The sequence below is a fragment of the Saccopteryx leptura genome, chromosome 3 (assembly GCF_036850995.1).
Source record: "Saccopteryx leptura isolate mSacLep1 chromosome 3, mSacLep1_pri_phased_curated, whole genome shotgun sequence".
Lineage (NCBI taxonomy): Eukaryota > Metazoa > Chordata > Mammalia > Chiroptera > Emballonuridae > Saccopteryx > Saccopteryx leptura.
Window position 1 is genome coordinate 369,644,091 of NC_089505.1, and position 25,943 is coordinate 369,670,033.

Consider the following 25,943-nt stretch of genomic DNA (forward strand, 5'->3'; position numbering starts at 1 on the left):
TACTGAGCTAAATGATCATCATTACCATTACTAAATATTTACTAAGCACTTCGAGCCATGCAAAGCTAATGAGATGTAGCTTCAGCTCTCAAAAGGCTTCTTTCCCAATTCCATCCCAAATTCACTTCAACGGGGGTTATTCCTCCTCTTGGAGAAGGGACAGAGAGGCTATGTTTTTCGCCTGGAGCTTTATATGCACGAGCAACATGCTGGCCTGGACATTCTGATGTGCTCCTTTTTCCTTCTTTATACTTTATGTGCCAAATCCGGGCTAGGTGCTAGCCCAGAGGGAGGAATTTCTGAGCAAACAGACCACTCTAAAACAGTGTCCTACAGCAGGGGTCACACAAACTCAAGTGCCCGCAGGGGCCGAGCGGGTAGTGGAAGTGGATGAAGCAGGCAGGTGAGTGCTAGGGAGTGGTGGGGCCTGTGGCAAAGCCCAGAGCATGTGACTCAGTTAGGGATGAGCCAGTTCTGCCACGATGTCATGTGGATCAGCGATGTCTCACTGTCCCACACTTCAAGCTAGAAGTGTGGGAACTTTGGCAGTTACTGGTTATTACCTAACCCGCTACTCTTCCACCTTAAATCTCACCCCATAACCCATCCCAGGCCACACACTCGTCTGGGTCTTGTGGTCTGGCATGTGGTTTCTCAGTGTCCAGGGGCAAATCTGAAGCCACTGTTCAAGTGGACAGCAGTTCTGTTCTCTGCAGAAGAGAACACATCTTTACTCCGAACCCCTTGGAGTCTGTGCTGTGACTGCGCGGAGGACCTGTCAGGACTCCTGATCCCCAGACAGCCTAGCTCTGTGGGGTGACCCGGTGACTGGGCCAGACAGAGCCGCACACTCAGAGCCGGCTCACGTGGCGTCTAAAGGTTAGAGGGCCCCCAGCGCGGGACACTCCAATTCTCTCTCCGCCAGCTCAACTAGGCAGACGGATTCTGGCTGCTGGAGCTGCCATGCTGAACCCAGCATGTCCAAGTCCGCTACACTGATCAACTCAGCCTGCCCAAGGACGCGCTTCGACGCTGCACCAGAGTCCACTCCCACATCTCTGCTTCATCTGAGGAAACACACGGAGACCCCGCTGCTCTTTTCAGTGTCACCACCTCCTCCGCTGGGCTGTGCGATTGCTTTCCTGGGGCACACTGGGGTCTGACTGCAACTAGGATTGGAATTGAAGGGGACAGGTCTCGAGAAGGCCCAGCATCCCCTTGCCAGGTAAGCACCCCAAGTGAGATGATAAAAAGGACTTCAAGGCCCCGGCAGGTTAGCTCAGTGGTAGAGCATCAGCCTGGCATGCAGGAGTCCCAGGTTCGATTCCCGGCCAGGGCACACAGGAGAAGCGCCCATCTGCTTCTCCACCCCTCCCCCTCTCCTCCTCTCTGTCTCTCTTCCCCTCCTGCAGCCAAGGCCCCACTGGAGCAAAGTTGGCCCGGGCGCTGAGGATGGCTCCTTGGCCTCTGCCTCAGGCACTAGAATGGCTCTGGTTGCAACAGAGCGACGCCCCAGATGGGCAGAGCATCGCCCCCTGGTGGTCATGCCGGGTGGATCCCGGTCGGGCGCATGCGGGAGTCTGTCTGACTACCTCCTCGTTTCCAGCTTCAGAAAAATACAAAAAAAAGCCTGACCTGTAGTGGTGCAGTGGATAAAGCATCGACCTGGAAATGCTGAGGCTGCTGGTTCAAAACCCTGGGCTTGCCAGGTCAAGGCACACATGGGAGTTGATGCCTCCAGCTCCTCCCCATCTTCTCTCTCTGTCTTTCTCCCTCTCTGTCTCTCTCTCTCCCTTTCTCTCTCCTCTCTAAAAAAAAAAATGAATAAAAAATTTAAAAAAATACAAAAAGAAAAGGACTTCAAGCAGGTGCAGTCACCTCCTCAGATGGGTGGGGTGGGGGCCGGGGGTGCTCTTCCACCGACACAGAGGCTCACAGGGATGGGGGGTGGGTTCGGTTCTCAATTTGCTTGTATTCTCCCAACTATCCCCATTCTAATCCCCACACTTCCCAAGTAATAGCCTAACTTCACAGAAAAGACCCAGTGAAGGTGTGACTTCCATTTATCTTGTCATCATCCATGAGGCAGGATCACAGGTAGGTCTGACCTGTCTGTAACCCTGCCAGCCTCGAGGCTACAAAAGATAAGGTATCTCTGAGGGCCAGGCAGGCAGGACCTGGCTGCTCTGAGAGTATAAAGCCCCGAGCCTCCAGTTTTCTGTCTGAAGTCTCTCCAGTGCCTTTAGAAGCAGCATGCCCCATGGCTCCATTCCCACCAGGAGGGCCGCTCACAACAGCCAGCCTTCCCTTCAGTGGGCACGTGACCCAGGCACCCCCGAGTGAGAACTGAGGCAACTGTGTGTACCAGCTCGCTCTGCAATCAGCGCCCGAGTCCCATTCCTCTGGGCGTGTGTCCTGGGCCTCTGTATGTAAGCCTTAGGATGCCATCAGGAAAGCAGGAAGCAGAAAGCATTGAGATGTTTCACACAGGAAGGGACTTGATGCCAAGAACTGAGGTGAAGGGTGTCGGGAGAGCTGCGGGGCACGAGGGAAAAGGTGGTCTGAGTGAGAGGGACAGGGACAGGGAGATGGGACCCAGGTCCGCAAGCTGGCACTGCCCCTGGTGTGGAAGCCGGGAGCCCACACCGGCCTCTGTGAGAGACTGCTGCTGGGCAGAAAGCCAGAGAGGGCGACGCTGCTCAAACTGTCACTTGTGCCCCCCAAGCCTCCACCCCAGCCGATAAACTAGGTTGTTCCTCCCGTCCCACTGCGTGTCCCACCACTTTCCCATGGGCAGAACCTGGGAAGTCAGCTGGCGGGGGTTCCCGGAGGTGCAGTTTGCCCCGGGACAGATACAGCAGGGGCAAGGAGAGCCACACGGGCACCAGAAATAACCAGCACACGTTTCCCGGGGCCGGGAAGGCAAACTGGGCGGATGGGCAGCAGTGCTACCAGGACGACGTAGGAGCTCACTGTGCTCTGTCCAGTGCAGCCACGCTCCCAAGGATCAGAGGCTCATTCTCCCGTTTCAGGTTTGAGGCTGGTTTCATTTTTTGTGTGTGACAAAAGACAGAGAGAGGGACAGGCAGGGACAGACCGGCAGGAAGGGAGATGAGAAGCATCCGTTCTTCCTTGAGGCACCTTAGTTGTTCATTGATTGCTTTCTCATATGTGCCTGGACCAGGGGGCTCCTGCAGAGCAAGTGACCCTTTGCTCAAGCCAGCCACCATGGGGTCATGTCTAATGCTCAAGCCAGCGACCCCACGCTCAAGCTGGTGAGCCTATGCATAAGGCGGACGAGCCCACGCTCAAACCGGCGACCTCAGGTGTTCGAACCTGGGCCCTCTGCGTCCAACGCTCTATCCACTGCACCACTGCCTAGTCAGGCCTTTTTATTTTTTAATGGTAAGCAGTTCCCCTCCTTTCTAAAGATTTCCTTTTCTGCCCCTCTCTGTACTTCTCAAAATGACTGAGTGTCAATACCCTGCCTGCCTCCTGACCTTATCTTCTCGTCCCTTCTCCTGAATGCTCTGGGCTCTCCTCACTCCTCAGATGCTGTCCCCGCTGGTTCTTTCCCACGCTCAACCCAGCCCGCTCCAGACATGCCGAGAACGGCCAACCTTATAGAACTCAATCACCAGCCAGAGAACCAAAACATCTAAAAACTTTAAAAACCGCCAACGACGCAGCTCGTTACTCGTGTGGACCAAGGCCCCTCTGTGAGGTGGGTGTTGGCCGAGTCGTTTCTTGCTCTTGCCTTTCGTGAGCGCCAAGGGCTTCCCCACTCGCAGAGGAGTGCTGAGGCTGCACCTGCTGCCTCTGCTCTGCACAGGGCCCGTGAGTCATCACAGGGCAGCAGGTGGGCTTTTCAGTGGGGTCCCCCCCTTACTTCAGAACTCCCTGGCTCTCCACTGCTCTCAGAAGTCACACTTCTTACCTGCCTGCCGGCGCAGGCCCACCTGCCTCGCTAAGCACCTCTCCCCGGTCCTCTGCCTCACTCACGGAGGCCCAGCCACACTGGCCTGGTGGTACAATTTGTAAAAGCATCTTCCTCCTCAGGCGGGCGCCCGCCACTTTGCCCAGCCTTCCTGCGCGGCTGCGCCTTGCCCTTCTTCAGATCTGGGTTTAAATAACACTTTGCGGGGGAGCTACTCTATCATCCCAGTTTCTTTTTTTCACAGCACTTACCATTGGAGATTTTACTTTTCTGTATTTGAAAGTAAGCTCTGTGAGAACAGGGACCGTAGCTGTCCGGCTCGTGGCTGTACCTTTGTGCCTAACAGTGTCTGGCTTGTATTTCATGCCATTATTTGGGCCAAGCCCTGGCGTCACAGCGGTGAGGACGGCACTGTCCTTGCACTCTCGCCTCCACTTTCTAGAGCGGGGGCACAGCGCAGGCACTGTGATCGCTGGGTCCCTGTGCTGGAGGCAGACGTCAGGCCTTTTCTACTACAAACGTCAGTAAGCTGGACTATCTGAACCCTGGCCGTGGGTCCCCTCAGGCAGACTGAAGAGCAGCCATTTTCAGAACCCATTAAGCTTGTAGAAACACGCTCTACAGCGGTGTATTTTATTTTTGTAGTCATTATCTAAGTGATTGACAGAATTGAAATCAGAAAAGTTAAAACAGGTACTTTGAATTTTCCAAACTCTTTGCATATGAACCTGAAGTCAGCTGATTTGGGCTGACAAGACCTTGAGCAGGAACACTGCAGGTTCACAGAGAATGGAGGGTTTGGCAGAGCCGGGCGGAGTCCCACTGACAGGGAGGGAACTCTTATCTTCAGATGCCAGGCACTCTCACATCTCACACCAACCGGAGACGGTGTGACTCTCCCCCTATCCGCAAAGGGGGATGGTGGTTCAGAGAGAGCGCTTGCTTTGCCTGGGCTCACACTGCTAGCAAGTGGGAGTCATCTTACTTGACCTCTCTGCAGTTTTCAACCCAGTTCATCAGTTTCTCCTTTCAGAAAAAAATTTCTTCGATGGGCTTTATGGACACCCTATCTCCTCTCCCTCAGCGGCCACTTCTTCCCAGTCTCCTAGGCGGGGTTTTCCTTCTCTTTTCCATCTTGAAATCTTGGATGACCTCAAGACCTGGTCCTTCAATCTCTCCACTCTATCTACACCTTCCTCCTAGACACGCTCATCCAGGTCCATGGTTTTAACTGCCACCTAGGTGACGGTGGCTTTTACATTCACTGCCCCAGGTTGAAGTCCAGGCTGGAATAGCCACTTGGTCACTCAGGACTACCACTGGTGTCTGGAAGGGAAATGAAACTTAGTTCGCTCCAAGCCAAACCTCTGTGCCATTGCCTTCCAGTGTTCCCGGTCTCGGCACATGGCCACCATTCACTCACCCACGTGGGTCCACCTGACTCTCCCCAGGGCCGCCTGACTCATTCAGAAAGAATTCCACGGTGCACAGGCCGTACCTGACCTGGACCCCAGGGAAACCCTACCATTCTTTTCCTAGCAAGTCCCCCTAGTCACACCAATATCCTATTCATCACAAAAAATCACCTACCTTGCTTCCCTTCCAACACAGACCTCCCTCCCCCGTCTATTTACAGTCACAGCCAGAGGGATTCTTTTAAAGCTTAAGACAAGTCCCATCATCCCTTTCATATCTTTTAACCTCTTCCCTTTTTTTTCTTGTACTTTTCTGAAGCTGGAAACGGGGAGAGACAGTCAGACAGACTCCCGCATGCGCCTGACCGGGATCCACCTGGCACACCCACCAGGGGGCGACACTCTGCCCCTCCGGGGCGTCGCTCTGCGGCGACCAGAGCCACTCCAGCGCCTGGGGCAGAGGCCAAGGAGCCATCCCCAGCGCCCAGGCCATCTTTGCTCCAATGGAGCCTTGGCTGCGGGAGGGGAAGAGAGAGACAGAGAGGAAGGGGGGGGGGGGGTGGAGAAGCAAATGGGCGCTTCTTCTATGTGCCCTGGCCGGGAATCGAACCCGAGTCCCCCGCACGCCCGGCCGACGCTCCACCGCTGAGCCAACCGGCCAGGGCCTCTTCCCATCTTTTATAATAAAAACCAACAGGACAGCTCTCAGTCCTCAACTCCCACATCTGGGCGGCACACTTGGTTCCACACCAGGTCTTTTTGAGCTTCCCTGAAAAGCTCCTGCCCCAGGGCCTTTGCACTCGTTGTTTCTTCTTCCAGGGAAGTGCCTTCTCAGATGCCAGAACTGGTTTCCTCTCCACCACTCCGGATAAAACAGTCCGCTGTTCCTCTGCACCGTCTACCCTGCTGTACTTTCCTCCACGGTATGTCAGTACCCTGTCTGCTTGCCCGTCTTTTTCCTGTCTTCCCTCCGGAATGCTGGCTTCAAGAAAGAGCTCCTTCCTACCCACTTACTGCATCGCCAGACCCAACAGCCAGGTCACCGAGTACACACTGAGTGACAAGAACAGAGGGTGACACCTGTCCTCGCCTCCCGGAAGAACTCTTATCACTGTCCACCTCCTCTGGGCAGCTCCACTCTCCCTCGGGTTCCTGCTGCTACCCCTGCCAGGGGACAGCGTGCCCACCACTCCGCCAGCAGCCCAACCCCCGCCTCGCGGCGCTCCCTCTGGCGCCCCGGGCTCCAGGTGCGCAGCCGCGGGGCGCGCGGAGCATCATGGGACTTGTAGTTTGTCCCCGGAAGAGCGGCAGCCTGCCCCCGCCGCCGACGCGCCTCCTCAGCACTACAACTCCCACGGGGCAGCGGGACGCCGCTCCCGCGCCGACCGAGTTGGCCGGCCACCTCGCGGCGGGTCCCGGCTGCTGCCGCCGCCGTGGGGGAAGGGCACAAAGATGGCGGACGTGGCCGTGGGCAGAGACAAGTGCGGGGAGCAGCGCCTCGTGTTGCTGCCCCTGTCCCGCATCCGGGTCATCATGAAGAGCTCCCCCGAGGTGTCCAGCATCAACCAGGAGGCGCTCGTGCTCACGGCTAAGGCCACGGTGAGGCAGACGCCGCCCGGGGTGAAGTGAGAAGCGGGGCGCGGGGGTGGGGGAGCCGTCGGGACCGGTCGCGCTGCGTAGGCCCCCCGGGCCCGCGCGCTGGCGGCTCCTCCCCGTGGCGAGTTCACGCGTGCGCGCCCGCCCGCGACCCGCCTCGCTTCCCCTCCACCCGCGCGCCCAGCCCCCGCCTGCCCGTCTCCCTCTGCCCCGCCCTCCCCGCGCGGCTCCCGTCCTCCTTCGCGCGCCGCTCGCCCCGCCCACCCCGCGCCGCGCTCCCGCCTGCCCTCGCGCGGGTGGTCTCCAGGGCAACGACGCGTACCGGCCCTCTGGCCCCCTGTGCCTCCTGTGCCTCCTCCAGCCGCGTCACGGTACCCAGGACCCTGGAACGTGCCCTTCTCGCTTTCGTCCTATTTCTTGGTTTCGGGGCTGCAGTTCCCCAGACGGCCCGGCGAGGGCCCAGCGCTGTCACACGAGGCTCGAGGGCCCGTGGAGCCGCGGGTTCACCCCACCTGTCCCCGGTGTCCTCGCAGGACGTCCCCGGACTCGAAGTCCTGATTCCGGGGACCGGAGCGTTCTGGCCCTGTGTACTAGATAGACCCTCCTAGGAGAAAAGAGCCGTGTCTCCTGGTTGGGTTCTGATTGGGCTCGACGGCGGCAGGCCAGGGCCCTTCCTGTGCCCACGCTGGGCCGTGGCTCCGCGGCATGCAGCCTCCGTGGCTGGAGCTTTCCCGCAGATCGCGTGGTCCAGCTCCTCCTCGTTCAGCACGCAGTGTCCCTCCACTGTGTCGGGACAGACCCGAGCTAAGGGAAGTGGGAAGCCGCGGATGTCCTGCCTGCTTTGTGCCCGAGCCATGCTCTCTTAGAATCGGGGAAGGATGGCCCGTTCAGCATGGGATGTTGGGGCGCTTGTGTTTCCCGGCCCGCCTGGGTTCAGTAAGAACTGAGGAACTAAGATTGGTTTGTGCAGCAGGCTGTTCGTTAGTCTCCGTCCAACCGCACTACATGGAGTTCAAGAGAGAGGCTCCGTGCAGGCTGTTGGTTTAGGGAAGGTGTTCGGGCAAAATAGGAAACGTGGTTGATTCTCAGCTTCCGGTTGTTGACTTATTTGTAGGCGACCCACCTACGACAAAGTACTCCTGAGCCAAACAGAATTTCTGAATGGTCTCTTGGACTTTTTTTTTCTGTACAGATTGATCATCAAACGTGTGATTCATTGTTTAGTTTTCTCGTTTTTTCTCAAGGTAAAAATCTAAAACCTTAGGGAAATGCCTGCTTCCCCCACCGACTTGGATACTACCTCTTAGTTTCTTTCTGACTTATTTCTCCTTTCTCCTAGTGGTTTCCTGTAATTTGAGAAACCAAGATAATTTGCAAGCGTGGAAACTTAATGCAATTTAAAAATGTAAGTTCGATGGTAAGTTTGCAAAGCACACCTTTGATTTTACCTTTTTCATTTGTTTCAGGAACTCTTTGTTCAGTATCTAGCAACCTACTCCTACAGACACGGCAGTGGGAAAGAAAAGAAAGCACTGACTTACAACGATTTATCACACACCGCGGAGGAATCGGAAACTTTTCAGTTTCTTGCAGGTACTTAGTCTTTGAAACGTTCTGGTTAAAAAATGCGTAGAAAAAAAAAAGAAGTACTTAGTGGCCCTGGCCGGGTCGGCATCCATGTGCCAAGGTTGTGGGTTTGATCCCTCCTCAGGGCACGTACAAGAATCAACCAGTGAATGCTTTAGTAATAGCGGAATGATAAGTGGATGTTTCTCCCTCTCTTCCTCTCTAAAATCAATTTTAAAAATGCTTAGTAATTTACAGCTCTTCTCCCCTGCTTTCACGGAAATAAACATCTTGCTCCTTTCTCTAGCTGGCAGAATTGACCATGACCTGGCAGTTTTGTCTATTGAGGATGTTTGTCACGTGGCTCACCGAGAGCGATAATGAGGTCAACAACCTGCACCAGGGTGTCTGGCTGACTAGTGGGCCCAGCAGGAGCCCCAGTCCCGCAGACGCCTCCCTGCCACTGAAGGCAAAACTGGGGGCTGGTCTGCTTGGCCCCAGACACAGACACAGAAACAGGCTGTGTGGGCCATGGCTGCAAAGAGCTAATTCTACCCCCTGGGGCCAGCCAGCCCTCTCAGGGCAGGTGGTGGGTCTGTCACAGGGTTAACAACACACAGCAGCACATGGTTTGCACTCAGTGAGATGGAAACAGGTCTCCCCCATGCCTCCGGAGACCGCCCAGAGAGAACGCTAGTCTGGTTTTGACCTGTTTTGGAACCTATTCTGGAGGTCAGAGCAGGAACTAGTCCATTTTGAAATGTGTGTGTCTGTATTCATGGTCTGCCATAATCAACTGCTAATGTTAGCTTTATGTTTTAAAGATATACTACCAAAGAAGATATTAGCTAGTAAGTACCTGAAAATGCTGGAGAAGAGGGAAGAAGACCAGGCGCAGAATGACGACAATGATGGAAGTGAGGATGGTGAAGCAGAATCCTAACCCCGCAAAGAAATGCTTTTAAAAGTCAGCCTGGTGAGGACCCTCCTCCTGGCTTAGCACCATTGCTCTGATGTAAGCACAACTCTGTGTGACTTTAGTCTCTTTCCTTTTCAGAGACTTCAAATACACTGTCTTCTTTCCTGGCTGAGATAGAGCATCTGATGCACCTAAATAGGCAAAAGGAAAGTTGTCAGAGTCACAATATAAAAAAAAATTTTCAGCGCTGGCCAGGTAGCTCATTTGGTTAGAGCATTGTGCCCATACACCAAGGTTGTGAGTTCAGTCTCTGGTCAGGGCACATGTAAGAAGCAACCAGTGGGTGCACGGATGGGCGGACCAACAGGTCAGTGTTTCTCTCTCTACCCCTCCCCCTTTCTCTAAAGTCAAGAAATAAATGGGGGAAAATTTTTCCTTCACTTTAAAAAAAAATTTTTACAGATAGATTTTGAAGAGCTAAATATCAGTTATATAAAAACTAGATCCAGTTTTAGCTAAACATGTAGTTTATGTTATGTTACGTTGTATGTACTATGTTACATTTGTATTTTTGAATTTTAATAAAATTTGAGTATTTGTTCAAATACTGCATTTTTAAGTATAAAGACTTAACATTTTTAAAATTAAAAGTTGTATGTATTTTTACAGTAAAATGCTCTGTAGACCTAATTTTAGACTATTATCTAATGCCTTGCTTATTGAGACTTTTGTGAAATTCAAAAGTGAGCATTTCTAGCACTTTTATTCCCAGAGAAAATTTTCAGGTCAGATCCTAAACCCAAAAAGAAAAATCGTAGTCCCTCTACACAAGCATACTTTTCTTAAAAAGAAGTTTTAGAACATGTTGTGTATTGAAGAGCTATCTCACTTACTATTCTCTTCCATGCACCTGTAGTCGTTGTTTTTACTAGCCACAAAAGAAAACCGTAAGCCCTGTGTTTTTTCACGTTGGGTAAATTTTTGACTCTTTATCCTTTAATCTTTTTTTCTTTTGAGTTATCTACATCCAGCATTATGTTCAGTCTTGGTTGTGTGAGCAAACGATCAGTTCCATGATCCCTGATACGCTCCTGTACTCCCTGCTCCTGGGCACCCACTGATGTTTTCTGTGTCTTGTTTTTAAAAATAAAATTTTTAAATCCACTATTTGGTGTACAGTTTTGAGTTTGGACAAATGCAGCCCTGTAATCACCATAATGAAGATAGGATGGTTTTATCACCTTCCACAAAGCTTCCCCGCTGTCAGAGGCCAGACTCATTCCTGTCCTCGCCCCTGACAGCCCCGGGGCTCTCCTCGGCCACGCAGCCACGGGGCTCCCCTCCTCCCCGGCAGCCACGGAACCTCCTCCGCCCCGGCAGGCACGGGCCTCTCCTTTGCCCCAAAGCAGGGGGCAGCACTTTATGAAACGGGCCACGTAGAAACTATTTTAGGTTGTGTGGGCTCTATAATCTGTCACAACCACTCAACCCTGCCATTGTACAGAAGCAGCCATGGATAGTACCGAAAGGAACAGGCGTGGCTATATTTCAAGAAAAGTATATGTGGACACTGATATTTGAATTTTGTGTCGTTTTCATGGGTCTACTTTTTATGTTTTCAAACATTTAAGAATGTAAAACCCATTCTGATCTTATAGGCCACACAGAAACACAGCAGGCGCACGCCCAAGGCTTGCTCACCCGTCTTCCCAGTGACACGTGAGTGAAACCCTAGTGTGCAGCCTGTGAGGCTGGCCCTTACGGTCAGCATCCTGCCTTTGGGATCCGCCATGGGGTCGCGGATGTCCACATGCGTCCCTCTTCCCCGCTGAAGAGGGCTCCACAGCCTGGCTGCACTGCTGGGTTATCCAGTCCCCAGGTGAACGGTCATCCTGTCTTGATGATGACAGACACAGCCCTGTGCACATTTATGTACAGTGAACCTTGGCCTGCTCTAGCAACAACGTACATTGTCAGTATTTTCAGCCAGTGTTTGCTTTTCTTAGCCCAGCCCTCCTTATTGTCCCAACACCCCTCGTCTTAGTGTGCACAGAAGTCAGAGCAGCCTGGCGCGGCCACCAGGGGACTCCGAGCGGCACCAGCATGGAGCCGCAGCCAGGGTGGGAGCCTAGACAGGCTCGGGGCCGAGTCCCACACACCCTGGAGCTCAGGGCTTTGCACCTGCTGGGGCCGAGCTGAACGGTTTCTTCCTGCGTCCTTTCTCATGGCTGCTCACATAGGGGCCCCCGCCTCGTCCCAGAGCCCTCTGTTCTCCTGCCGTCCGGCCCACTCCTGTGGTTTTCATCCCCAATGAGACGGCAGTGCCCGGCTTCGCTGAGGACACCGGTTCAAGAAATAGGGCCAAGGCTTGCAGAATACGAGCCTAGACTTCTATCACTGCTCCCACCTTGGAAGCCTAGCATCTCTACCTGGGCAGAAGGAGGTGCCCAGATAAACGTGAGAGGAATTGAAGACCCCTGGGAGAAGCAGCTGTAAATACAGAGAATTTTATTTTATTTTTTTTGCTGACATACTATGAGGCAAAACAAAATTGACACCATACAAAATAACTTTATAAAATATCATTCACATCATATTTTATCAGATTTACAGCATTCTGTGCATGTTAAAGGTTATGTAAGGAGGTGAAAAAAAACAACACTATGCCAAACTTTCAGTATTAGTTTATATACACACAGTAAGAAACAAAACAAATAACTGTTAGGGTTTCCATGAATTTATTGCAAAAATAGTGCAAACTACTTAACCTAGTAAGCTGTAAAACAAACTCGAAAGGACCCAGCGAAGCTTAAACATGACAAGAGGTGCTCAGTGCCTCGGCCGTCAGCTTTCTTCACCAGTTTACCTTTTGTCAATCGGGACCACTCCCCCTCCGTTCAGTTTAGGGCGAGTGCTGGGGAAGAGAGAGTTGGGGAGACTGGCTCTCCGGGGAGACCAGACTGACCTGCTGCCTAAGGCCAGTGACTCCTTTAGGGTCATGCTACTTAATGGCAACTGTGTGAGGTCTGGTGTTGAAAACATTTAGGATGCCACGATGTGGACGTGTGACCTTAGCGATGAGTTACCCGACGCCCGGTGGCGTGGAGAAAGAGTCACGAAAGCAGCATGAACAGAGAGGCTCGGGACACTGTTGTCGGACACACACGGCGCCCTTTTCCTCCGGTGTGTCTGGTAACGTGTTAGTGTACTGGTGGGCAACCTTTGAACCAGATACTGAAGTTAAAAAAAAGAAAACAAAAACAAAACGATACTGTATCCCTCACAAGGGTAATTTCAAAATTTCTTTCAAGGATCTACTGGGTTCCAAAAAGCATATATCTAAACAAAATAATAAGAGCAAAACAAAATGCTACATATAAAAGCTAAAGAAACAAAATGCAGCATATTCAGGTTCTTTTTCTTGAGGTACCTATATAAATTGAACCACCTGCCCCAAAGTACTCTTGTTAGGTAAAAAAACAAAATGCTTCCTGGTGAGCCAATCATAGGGCATTTATTATTATTGAGAAAGTGCAACAAGGTCCATCCTTAGATGCAGCACGCTAAAAAGGATGGTTCGCGCTTTACAAAACACAGCGTAAGGGTCCACCTGACAGGAGTTTCAAACGAAAACATCAAACTAGAACCATCCCGTTAATTCCGAGACCCTGCAGCAAAAAGCCTCCCAAATCAACTTTTCAATGTTTTGCCACTAAGGAATGTTGGTTCTCTTGTAAAATTCAGAGATCTTTTTAAAATAGTAAAACTATATATAGACTACAGGAAAGATCCCGAATTTTTATTTCTTAAATTGGTAGAAAATCAGATTCTTAAGACTCCAAAATATTGCGTTACTCCAAAGGATTAAGTTAAAAAAGATCGCCGTAGTAGGAAAAGTCTAGAATTGTACACTGCCGAATAGAAAAGCACGGAGTGTCGTCAGAGTCCTCTCATTTCTCACCTGCTAGAAAGCTTCCCTACGGTGAGGACACCCAGGGGTGGCTGCTGCTGCTGCTGCTGCTGCTGCGTACAGACCCCCTCCCTCTGTCCGCCTCGCTAACTCCTGCGCCAAGTCAGGAGAGATGACACTGACAACAGTCCGTTTGCTGCTTCTGAAATAAACTATATGCCAGAGGGAGAGGGGCCCAAATGGCAAAAAAGAAAAAAGCAACAACAACAAAAAAGCAAGGACAAAGAGGACACGTGAGTTGTTTTTGGCGGCCCCTCGTTGGCACAGAAAAGGAAGTGACAGCTATAAATATGTGCATAGAAGAGTATGGAATTTGTTTGTAAAATGGTTAATAAACTTTCTCTTGGACTTTTTTTTTTTTTTTTTTGTCTTTTCACAAGAAGGCAGTTGGGATTCCAGTATATGTTAGCGGCCGGCTCGGTGAGGGGGAGGGGGGAATTATCAAATATCAGGGCCAATTGGGCTTCCCCCCCCTTTAATATATTTCATTTTATACTGATTCCCCCCCCCCAATGCATCAGGATTCAACACAAAAGGCACAAAAATAAATAAAAATATTATTAAATAAACGGAAATGAGGATTTCAAGCTTCATGTGGAGTTATCTCTCACTGTTTGGTTACGTTCTCCAATTTAATTTGACAGACTTAGTAAATAGCACCCAACTATTTAACTGAGGTAGATCCACATTGTAAAAGAAAGCTGGGTCCCCTCCATTTTATGCCTAAATTGAAGATACTTTCATAAAAACAAAAACCCACGTAATCATCTATACGCAGAAGTGACGGCGCTGGCACTGCCTGAAGCAAGCTTAGAACACGAGCAAGTTTGCAGGTAAGACTTATGCCCAGATCACACCCTTCGTCAGCCATAAATCCATCTCAGACTGGAGGGGGAAAAAAGTTCCAAACATTTCAAAACAACCCTGAAAAAGCCTCAAGACTTTCAAGAACAGGTCTTTTTTTGACTGACTGCCACAGAAATGCACAATGGTCCATCTTCATCAAACGATGGCAACAGCCAGAGAGAGAGAGAGAGAGAGAGAGGTGTATCGCTTAGTTTCCCTTTGTAACTCTGGAGAAAAGACTTGCTGAAGGATGGCATCGCATCTTGATCTGGACAGTTTAAACTCACTCTGCCTAATATTTTTGCATACTCAAACTGAAAAATTGGACATCTGATTAAGGCTTAATTTAAAGTGGCATCGCCACCTGGCATCATGCAAGCATGGGACATCCTCCAGACACACAGGAAGGCAAGTAAACTCAAGACAAGGACAGGAAGCCTCCGAGTTGTGTTGACCGGGTCCTACGATTTTATAATAAAGTTTACAATTCATGGAGCCAATGAAAAGTTATAGAGAGGCCAACGGCTATAAATACTAGCTTATACAGAAACTGTCGATTTACAAAACAGCACTGCACGGTTCCCACTGCAAGTACAAGACGTCGTGGTCAGGCAGACACACGCAGGCGCGAAGCGTGCTCACAGACGGGACGCGGAAACCACCTGCAGCGAGGCCCTTGCAGCTGCTCGGCTTAGAAAAGAGTAAACTTTAAATGGTCGTAATACATTTTGATTCAAAATGTTTTCTTAAAGTGTTTTATTGTGTGTGTGTGTGTGTGGGGGGATTAAGAAGGGGTAAGATCTATCTAGGGAACTTTTTGAATTCATTTTTGGTTCTTTTTCAATTATTTTATAAAAATAAAATAAAACTAGAAAAGCTGATAAAACTCAGGGTTCAAACCCCTCAATACATATTAGGTTAAGTAATCTGAAGTGTACCAGAGGTAAGAAAATTCTGGATTTAGACACTACATTCTTTTCTTGTATTTAATGAGTAATGAGCCACTTTGCTGCACAGAAACGAACAATTATTCTCTTAAAACTTTTTAAAAAGTAAAAACTCACTTGCCTCTACAGTTATAAAACATGAGTTCATACCTTCAACAACTACATTAAAGCCACTATCAAACTCAGGACTCAAATTTCAAATTTAGTGCTAAACTACAAACTTCCAGGCTTTTAGTCAGGTGCGTATTTGGCTTTGAAGAGGAACCCAAACTTCGGATGTGTCGTCCCCCCTGCAGCCAGCGCCTCCGCTGGGGGCGAGGCCAGTGCCGCTGAGAACGGAGGGGAGGGGCTCTGGGTGAGGGGCGGGCCAAGAGAAGCCATCAAGGCGGCTTGTCTATACACTGGGAAGTAACATCAGATTATCTCCCCCGCTTCAAACCTGTAAGATCACCACAGGGAAGGGTGGTTTTTAATTAGATCATCAGCCAAGAAAGTGCTCACTACCTGGCCAGGAGCAGCGAGAGCTACACATTGCATTGTAGGTGTGTCCAAGCTGGAGTCCTGTGTGCACGGCCCAAGCTGACAGCCACACTCAAGCAAGCAGTCTCCCGTACGTCACAAGCAACACTAGCGGAACCTTTCCACGGCCAGGACAGCAGGATCGGATAACACCTTACAGCTGAGGGCTCCACACACGTTTCACAAAGAAAGATTCCAACTCCTCGGAAAAAGGTCTGGTTCCAAAACACTAACCACGCGTTGAGAGTGACTGAACAAAACCACCAGGCTTTGCTTATGGTCGTGGTCAGAGCCAGGCTAAGGTCTCCCTGGGATCTCTGCAGGGGAGGCCTTGGCCGGGGCCCGGGAGAGATCACGCGATGGGAACATCACGTTTTCTGACACGAGACGGCACGCACGGGCACGGCAGTCCACCACGTCGGGAGCTCAGGAGCGGAAGCAGCGCTGAAGGCAGAAGGTGGATGGCTGACTTGGGGGACGGTCCAGGCTTACCGCCCAATGGAAATGCGGCCCGGTGTGGTTCTGCAAGGACACTGTGGACCTGACTTGAAAGGCACAGAGGCTGGGACTGGGTCTTCCAGGACACGCGTGGTCTAGTCCTGATAGAGACCGGAGGGGCCTGCCTCCTGCCACCCGTCAGGGTTGTCCCCACCCAGCCTGGTGGTGTGGGCTGCTCTTGGGGTCACCCCGTGACGGGCAGGCCCTTGAAGACTCGGAGGGTGCTGAGTGAGGCTGGCATCCACAGCTAACTCCTGCAGTCACTTGAGGGGAAGAGTTAATATTTGGTGTTTCAGCTTTAACTCTGCACTGCTTAAATCCAGGGGGCTTGAAGAAAGTAGCTGATTCAGCCCCTCCACCCATAGGAAGGGGGCGGGGCAAGGGAAGGACTCAACCCTCGGATCACACCATCCCAGAGGATTTCCGGATCCCAGTAGTCTAGGATTTTCCCCATCAACCAGTAAGACAGAAAAGTTAACAAAAGCACCAGTGACCTTCAATTCTCCTCTCTGAACCATCTTTCATGAAAGTAAATGTGGCGGGTTAGACCCACCTCTGGATTCTGGAGACATGCGCTGAGACAAGCGGCTGACGGGCAGACCCGAGTTCATCGGTCCCCATTACGGAACCGAGCAGTGACTCCTCAAACACCCCAGACGGGGTCCTGGCTGAAAGTGAGGCCAGCCCAGAGGACCCAAGCAGCCCCGGACAGCCAGCAGACACACGGGCACTGGCGCCACACACCCAGGTGCCCTGGGGCGGGCAGCGTCCCAGCAGCCCCGGACAGCCAGCAGACACACGGGCACTGGCGCCACACACCCAGGTGCCCTGGGGCGGGCAGCGTCCCAGCAGAACGACAGACCACAAAGGACACTTAGCTCTTTCGGAGTTCAAGCACGCCAGGTAGCTGGAGGAGGATCACCCCTCAAACAGTGAGGGGACAGGCAGCTACTCCCATGCCGTGAGGTGATCGGAACTCTCTGCTCTAAAGCCAGTGGGCGTCCAGTAGGAGAGCAGAACTTCCCTCCACGCACCCAGACGCCCTGTCACTGCAAAACCACCTGCCTGTCCCTCCAGGACATAAGAGCAACCAAGGGAGTCCCTCAGAGCAAGTGGGGACCTGCCGAGGGGGAGCACACACGGAAGCCAGAGAGAAGACAGGAGCGAGGAGGCAGAGGGTGAGGGCTGGCCCGCCGCAGGGCGGGGCGAGGACGTCTCCACAGCACAGGGACAGATCGCTCAGGGGCACTCAGAGTCCTGGCCGACGCCCAGGGCAGGCTTCCGCTGAGCTGGCATCGGAGGACCCAGGGCGTGGGAAGTCCTAACTCCCCATGTTCCTTTCGAACATAGCGCCGTGGACTTGAACTGGACATTCTGCTTGGGAACCTCAGATCAGTTTTAAGCAGGGAGTGCTTAAAAGGTTCAAGGTCAAAGGTCAGCTGTGCCTGTACTATGGTTCAAACCTTAGAGCTGCTTTAAATGTGTGTGACTTGCGGCAGAGTGGGTGGCCACACAGCGTGGTGAGTTCACAGAGGGTGGAAGAAGGGAGGAGGGGTTAGAGGGAGCCGTTTCCAAGCCCAGGGAAGTAAAAGCTCAGGACAGGGCTTCCTTCCGCGGGACAGGAAGTGAGGAGCCAGGACAGCGGGCCAGTTCCCGCACGGCCCACGCGGAGACGCCTGCCCACCGCGGGGGTCACAGTATGGCACACAAATGTTCAAGCCAGCACGGTACAGAGAGATGTTCACAATTCAGTTTATTCGGGCAACATTTTGGTTATTTTCAGGGTGGGTACCTACACATAAGAGCGAATATGAACCTACAAAGAATTCAGAGGTAGCCTTTTTCTGCATTTCTTTTTTGTTAACGACAAGGTATTCAGAAACCACTTTCTGTAGTGTTTTGGCTAAGCCAGTACATTCACTGAGGACAGTAACATGGCAGACGTACCCAGAAAAGCATCAAGTGAGGGCCCCGTGGCAGCACCGGCGTGCCTGTCACCCTTACCCGGGTGACCGCGAACGGTCGCACACTGGGGGTTGGAGCAAACACGACTAAGCTAGCGAAAACCACAGACTAGAGAAACAGCGCTGGTTTTGACACAACAGTGGCCCCATGCATTTAAAACGGGAGCTGGCCGAGGAGAAGCAGGGGGTGCTTGTACTCTCCGAACATGGGCCACACGAGTGGCTCACCACCGAGCCCGTCAGACGCTGGGCGGGGCCAGGGGAAAATGCTTTCGGGGGTTGTGGAAAAAAAAAACCAGAGACTTAAAATAAGCCACAAGAGTGTTCCGAGGATTGACAAGTAATCCTCTTAGGATTCAATCTTCCGACCTCAAGGAGAACGAACACACACTCCTTTCTACAGATTACAAACGGCCTTTTAGGAACACGAGGAAAGAGGCTAATTTGTCCTTCATAAATGGTCAGCAGACACAAGGCTACAGCACAGAACCAAGTCCACAACTCGCAACACGTAATACTGAAGAACGTGACAGTGCCACTAAAAACAAAGCAATGTGTGCATTTGTGTCACCTCTGCTAACCCTAACCCTATTTACAATCACTAAACAAGTACAGCAGGTGCAAGGTTGGACATAATTCAAAAGGATGTTGTCAAAATCAGTGCAATTATTTTGAGTTGAAAATTTGCCTTATACCAAAAAAAAAAAAAAAAAAAAAAAAAGTCAGCATGTGTGTGGGACTTGGACAACCCCATGACACAAAGTCACACGTGTGTGCGGTGTCTACACTGAAAAACGTCACAGCAGCTGAAGCAAGAGGGAATATTCTCAGTTACCTTGGGGAAGGATTTAAAATATAAATAAAATGAGTTGCATTCTTGAAAGTGAGGCGTACGCACACTGAGGAAGTTTCTGGCCATTGTACATTCCTCTTCTCGTGAGCGTGGAGGAGAGATGAGTCAGAGGTCACAGGGAAATTTCTATGGCTTGTCTGGGCCGCCGGGATTGTCCACTGTCGGGATTATGTCAACTTCTAAAGTTCCTCCTAATGGAACTGCCTTAGGTATAGGAAAAATGCCCATGAAAATCCTTTTAACTGTCCAACAGCTCAAAGTCCCATTAAGAACTACCCCCACATCCTAACAGCTCCGGGGAGGCAAGCCAAGTGCTTCCATGGCATTGGGCAGAGAAGCTGTCCCAGCCCCGCAGGCCTCCTGGGGACAGTCTGGTGTCCCAACTGCATGACGCTTGGCTCGTCCACCCTTCACATATTGTATCAAATATATAATTTGACTGAGAAAACGGCCTTGCAAAAATAATATTTAAACCACCCCACAGACCAATGTAAAACTACAATGCTGCATCTATAAGAAAAAACAATTCATCCAGAAAAATTACATTTGTGGCTTTCAAAAATAAATCATCCAGCAAACCTGAAGGTAGGCATTAGGCAATTTATAAAAAGCTGGGGAAAATAGTCTCCACCCTATCTGTCAGGTACCACATGCACTGGACTATCCACCGGCCAAATCAAACCAGAGCGGAAAAGCAAAAATAAATAGCAACATTTGAATTTAACAACAATAAGAACAACACATAATACAACACCAATGACCCCCACCTGCCCTACCCGCTGGAGGGACTGAACTCAAGTCCTCTTTTCTAGCCAGCACTCAGTAACCAGGGGCCGTCAGGGATAGAGGCACTCTCGGCCAACCCCGAACAGCACAGATGTCACTCGATTCTGACAGTCCCCTCTTGGGGCCAGGCCCCGGCCAATGGTCGTCTGTGGTTCACATCAAGGAGAACATTTACTTGAGGGAGTGTGAGGACAATTCCAAAAAGCAACATAATCTTAGTAAGAAAAGGCAGACCCTCCCATGTAAGTATCCAGTGAGTCAAGTGTATGTGTGAGGACTTTTCAAAACAGAAAACCTGAACCCAAAACAAGATAAAACCATCCCTTTCTAAGAGGATAGCCATTCTCAGTTTTACCGAATTTATCTGAGCTAGGGAAATACAGCTTATAGTACAATAACGGCATGAAGGCCTAGCGTCACCAAAGGGCTCTTCTGCAAAATGGCGACTTGGACGGCTTCCTCCAGGTTCTCTAGTGTGGGAACTCGTCCAATGCAGCGGGTAGTGGTGGAGGGATGGGAATAGACTGATTTTCCCCAGAGTGAATATTTTAAAATATACTATGACGAGGACCAAGAGAAGAATCTAATTGCGAGAGAGAGCTCTTTTAAAGAGATGAGAAAAATCCCAGTTTCTCTTTGATATGAATCCCAATTTCTACATCATCATTTCATCTTCACATTCAGTTTGCTTCAAGCAAGGCACACCTTACTAACAGTAGGGGTGGGGGAGTCAGCCGCCAAATGCAGGAGCCCCTCCTTGGCCCGGGCCTAAGGTAGCCCTCAAGGGGACAGCGAGGGGCCCCCTTCTGGCTTCCAAATGAACCGGGCCTGGACTGGTTCTACTGCACTGTGAGGTCTTACGCCATCAGAACTCAAAATTTATCCTAATAACGGGACGGGGGGGAGGGGACCGGTAGAAATTTGGGAAATCTGTTATTTACCTGAGAGAGTGTACCTACGGCCATTCGAATTCGGAACCATCAGACGCGTACAGAGGCGCGCGGCCGACCCAGAGGGAGACGTGTGGTTGGTCGATGCCTTCAGTATGCAAAGTTTCACAGAACAAGCGGGGGGCTATGTAGAAAGTACCTTTCACAAAGTCCTTTGGCCCACCGAAAAGAAAACTCTGCCTTCAAAATAAAATGTTTTAAAAAATTTAGGTCTAGTTTTCTGCCAGCCTGCCTGCAATCTATTCTAGGGTTTAGCTTAGAAAACGTCTCCCTCTGTCGCCAAGGAGTTCCATCCCGCTGGGCCCTCCACACTCGAGGGAAAAGCCCTCTCCAGAAAGCTCTAGACTGGCGGGCGGGGGGTGTGTGTGTGTGTGTCTCAGACCTCAGGCAGCCCCGGACCAGGAGGTTCGCAGCGAGACCTGGGACCCTGCATTTTCCCTGCCACCACAGTCGCCCTCCCACCGAGATCCTGTCATGCGTGCTAGAAAGACACACCTTCGGGACACCCAGTTTGAAGATGACCTTAAGAATGGCTGAAAACCAACCTAATTTAAGAGTGTATTAGTGAAGATTCCCTCCTCAGCTTGGAGGCTCCCGGCTATCTAAGCAAAGAGTGTAACCGGCGTCCTTCTGAACACAGGAGAAAGTGCCACTTGCCAATGAAACCACAGGGAACTGCGACATTTCTTAGAGCACAGGCTTCTGCCATTTAAGAAGACAGAAAGTAGATACAGCAAGAAGAGACGAATGCCATTAATGAGACACCCACATGCACACACAGACGCACACACACACACACCACTCTGAGTAGACAGCTTAACAAGGACCAGTCACGCTTCGTCACTGCCACCAGAATCCAGGCCAGGTGTCCACGAGGGCTGCGCCTGTGGCCGGCTCCCTGGCCCCTCTGCTCCGCGGAGTAGGGACAAGGAGACAGGTGGGCGCTCACTCCAGCAGAGGCGCCCCCGTCGAGACCGTCGTCCACCACGGCATCAGAGAGGTAAGTGTCTGGCCGGCTGGGGAGTGTCCGTCAGCACAGACAGGAAGCCTACAGAGCACAGAGCAGCACGGGTGGGGGGTGGGGGTGGGGGGCGGGGAAGGTTCCTCTCCTTCCTCGAGTCTCTACAATGAACGTGGACTTGACTCTTAGTAAACACTGCCTACGCGGACAAAAAGCCCGCTCAGCACAGACAGGGCTGCCTGTTGTGACCCTTTCCAAGTTGTCCATGGTATCACTCTTAGTGCAATGCTGTCTAGCTTGGCAAACCCACGGCCGAGCCCTGAGGGCAGGTCCCAGCGGGAGGGGCTTGGCCCTTGCGCTGGCTTCCGAGGGCAGGGCCCCGTCGCTGACCGCTGGCCTCACGCCCAGCCCGGAGTCCCCCACCCGATGGCTCTCTAACGTGTTTCAGTGCATAGATCCTACGAGACTTGTCACACAGAATCACACGCAGAGAGGAGCACGCTCGGAGGCACGTGGACTGGCTTCCTGGGAACAGAAGGACACATACATTCCATTTGTGCTTAATCGGCTGAGCGACACACGGGACGAGGAGGCAGAAAGGGCGGCGAGTGCAGCTGCACGCACACCTGGTCCCCACCCCCCACAAAGGTACAGGCGCCGGTCTACACTGGGGGGGGGGCGGGTTGCTGCGTCACAGTAAGTCAATTGCATACTCCTGTACTTAAGCACTGAGAACCACAAGAGGCGGTCCAGGCTCCAGGCTCCAGAACACGCTTGATAGGCTGAACAGATCACAAGAAGCACCCCGTAGTCAATAAAATGAAAAACAGCATCTAGCTATCACATTAATACTGCAAACCAGATATATATATTTTCTTTCTCTCTTACATTAAAGACATATAACAGTGAAAAAAGGATTGTACTGTATTTATCGCCACAGACCCGTATTCTTTAGAAACTTTGGAAAATAAAATGTCACAGTCCGATAGGACAAATCTGAATGATTAGACTGTCGGCATATTATTGTCTTTTTTCTTTTTTTTTCTTTTTTAATAAATTTTTATTAAAATGGCACTTGTCTGCCAATCTCTCTGGACCTAGAAATGTTGTAAACGCGTGTGGCCCCCTGCCGTGTCACCGCCGCTCCTCTCGAGCCGCGTGCGAGGCGGCCGTGGCGGGACGAGGCCCCACGGGGGCCCGGGCACGGCCACCTGCCCTCGGGTCCCGAAGAGCCGTGTGAGCCAAGTCAGGAGCACACGAGTGTCGCTGCGAGACAGACTTTAGTGAACATCAGGATGGTCAAGGCTTTAAAACCACAATTGTTTTGTGTTGCTTTCTCGTCCTCAGAGAACGTTCACAGCTAGTTTGAGCCCATCAATTTCACATAGAATCATGTGTTAAAAACAAGTAAAATCGAATGACCAAATAAATTAAAAATGTTTTAAAGCCCTGAGTTCATAAGACTGCTTTTAGGAGATTTTTAGGAAACAAGGGACTCTTATTTTAGTAAGCAGCTCATAGATTTTGGCAAACCATATTTCCTACGACAATGGGGTCTCATACAGGTCTGCAGTTCAAAATCCAAGTTTGAAATCTGGGACGGAAGGCATTCTGGAAAATGGAGATCTACGGAAATCAGTGATGTCTCGTGTTGAATGCTGGCTGTCACGGAAGGGCTGGGCGGCTGTTGGTCTGAGTGTAGCTGGTCTCATGTGAATCCAACTCGGCACACAGTCGTCAACACGACCACACGTCAAGCAAAGTACATGGTGCGCAGCGTGTCCTGGTGGACCTGGACGGCCTTGGCCAGCGCCTGATGGTCGCGGCCGTTACTCTGCCCGGAGGTATGGCTTCCTTCAGCACTGCGGGGACAGGGGGACACAGAGAGTGCAGCCTTGGATGCAGCACGAGGCAGCACCCTGGCAGCGAGGTCAGGGCCACGCACCAGACACCCGAAGCTGGCCGCCCAGCTAGCAAGCGGCAGCGAAGGTGCTGGCGTTGGGGCAAACAGGCCACAGCGGACCCCAGCCACTGCTTCCCACTTTGAAAAAGCAGCTGCCAGAGCCCGTTTCAGAAACCACCATCATGACCTCCGGTGAGAAAAGGCCTGCCACTCACCTGTCATGCTCTTTATCCACCAGGTGGTACCTGGCCCGGAAGGCCACCAGGTGAGCGTAGTATGCTGGCGCTGGGATGGACACGGAGCGCGTGCAGCGCACATAGGTGTGACACAGCTGGTAGGTGAGAATCTGCAGCTCATCGGAAGAGAAACGATTGTCATCCCAAAGCACGTGATAGTGGGAAGGCCTGCTTGTTCCCTAAAAGCAGATCAGAGGGTCAGGAGACGTGCAGAACTCACCTGCAGAGGCCCCGCTGACAAGCCCGGGCTGGGCCACAGCCGCACACCGGGGCCGGAGCTCCTTACCAAGGACACGGGGACATTTAACGACACACAGACATTCACCTTGTTATGCATTATTGTAAAAAGGCATCAGAACCATATATTTTAACATCACAAGTGCAAAATACAGAAGACACACACATTTCTTTACGTGTAGAAAGATCATGGGAAAATATATAAAACAGTAGAAAAATATGGTTGTTCTGCAGAGTGTCTCTTGAACATATTATTTTTTCTACAATGTTATATTTATAGGCAATGAAAAAATCTCAACGTTACATATTAATAACACTTTTACAAAGGGAGTTGACAGCCCTGGCTGGTTTGCTCAAAGGTAGAGCATCGGGCTGGCGTGTGGAAGTCCTGGGTTCAATTCCTGGTCAGGACACACAGGAGAGGCGACCATCTGCTTCTCCCCCACCCCCCGCTCCTATAGCCATGGCTTGGTTGAAGCAAGCTGGCCCCAGGTGCTGAGAATGGCCCCATGGCCTCGCCTCAGCTGCTAAAATAGCACGGTTGCCAATCAACGGAGCAACAGTCCTAGATGGGCAGAGCATATCCCATAGGGGGGTGTGTCAGGTGGATCCCGGTTGGGGCACATGAGGGAGTCTGTCTCTCTGCCTTCCCACTTAAGAATAAAAAAAGTGGGGAGTTGGCACATACGTGTTATCTTATGCAATTTGTAAAGTTTGAAATCTTTCGAAACTGAAAAGTGGGAGTTGGTGGCCTTGTCCCCCCACCCCAAAGGGTGCTGGCACTCACTGTGCCCATCCCAGCTGCTGTGCTGCTTGGCACTGTGCCCGCCTGCCCGCCTGCCTCACCTCCCCCTCTGCCCAGCCTCCCCGACTTCTCCAGCCTGGCTACATATGCCTGGCCGAAGTCTGTCAGGGCTCTGACAGGCGTCACTGTTCCCTGCCTCCCCACTGCACCCGACCTGGCATCCCACTCGGGCCGTCACAGGGGCCTGTGGGCAGTAGGAGGCCCCCTGAGTCACGACATGGCCCTCTTGAGACCCATTCCTGTCACAGCACGGGTATCTCAGCAGATGGAACCTCCCCCCTTAGAAAGCGCCTGGGCGGAAAGCACAGGGGGGAAGGCTTAGCCATGAAACACGGCAGAGGGCCCCCCAACAGGAGGAGGGCTCCACCCCCCAGGAGGGACGCCAGGAGACAGAGAGTGGGCCGGGCAAGCACAGGGCCCAAACGTCCGCCACACGCCCTGCGCAGGAAAGGGGCAGCAGCCCGCACGGGCGAGCATGGGCAGAGGGCTGCACTAAGAAACGACAGGAAAGGCTGTGTTCCCCTTTCCCTGAACAACCCTTTAAAAATGTGAAAACCATGCTAAGCCTCAGGCCACACCACGGTGATGTAAACGACAAAGAATGGAGTGGTAAAAGTGCCAAGTTCATAGCGAATTCTCAAAGTTTAGGTTCAGATCCTCTGGGGATGGATATTTAAGTCCTTATGTAGATTCCAAAAAACCAGAGCTATGTGTGATGAAGCTGGGACAGAACTAGCTCCTCCTGTCCCTAGAGGCCCGGCTGCCGTGGCTCCGCTCTGACGGGCTGGCTGGAGGGCACAGCCCTGGCGGCAGTGCCCAGAGACACCAAGCAGTCGTGAGGTGAGGAGGAGGCAGAGCAGCCTTCCCCACGTGCCCAGGAAGCATGTGTGAGGAGGACACAGGGCGGAACACGGCCATGGTGCTGGAAACTCACAGAGAGGTCCCCTCCGAGGCTCACTGCCCTCCCCACCTCCCTGCGACCTCCCTGTCACCTGGAGTGAGACCAACTTTCAAAAGGTGGTTCTGACATCTCTG

At 51.8% G+C, this 25,943-nt stretch overlaps 2 protein-coding genes across 5 annotated transcripts in view; one reads left to right on the forward strand and one right to left on the reverse strand.

Moving 5' to 3' along the window:
- Nucleotides 1-6,717: 6,717 nt before the first annotated feature.
- CHRAC1 (chromatin accessibility complex subunit 1) lies at nucleotides 6,718-10,597 on the forward strand. 2 transcript variants are annotated; one of them, XM_066379573.1, is made up of 4 exons: nucleotides 6,718-6,951; nucleotides 8,415-8,541; nucleotides 9,339-9,490; nucleotides 9,572-10,597. In XM_066379573.1, the coding sequence occupies exons 1-3, from the start codon at nucleotides 6,805-6,807 to the stop codon at nucleotides 9,455-9,457; spliced, it is 393 nt and encodes a 130-aa protein (XP_066235670.1). In that variant the 5' UTR covers nucleotides 6,718-6,804; the 3' UTR covers nucleotides 9,458-9,490; nucleotides 9,572-10,597. The 2 variants fall into 2 exon arrangements, with proteins under 2 accessions (XP_066235670.1, XP_066235669.1); XM_066379572.1 differs by having other exon boundaries at nucleotides 9,339-10,597.
- A 1,347-nt stretch (nucleotides 10,598-11,944) lies between these two features.
- Nucleotides 11,945-25,943, reverse strand: part of AGO2 (argonaute RISC catalytic component 2) — a 94,657-nt gene continuing 80,658 nt past the window's right edge. For 2 of the 3 annotated variants that reach the window (XM_066379576.1, XM_066379574.1), the window contains 2 exons: nucleotides 23,846-24,045; nucleotides 11,945-23,589 (listed from right to left, as the gene is read on the reverse strand). In XM_066379576.1, the coding sequence (XP_066235673.1) occupies nucleotides 23,481-23,589; nucleotides 23,846-24,045 (309 nt within the window). In that variant the 3' untranslated portion in view covers nucleotides 11,945-23,480. The remainder of the gene's footprint in view (nucleotides 23,590-23,845; nucleotides 24,046-25,943) is intronic. The other variant, XM_066379575.1, reaches the window with a different exon arrangement.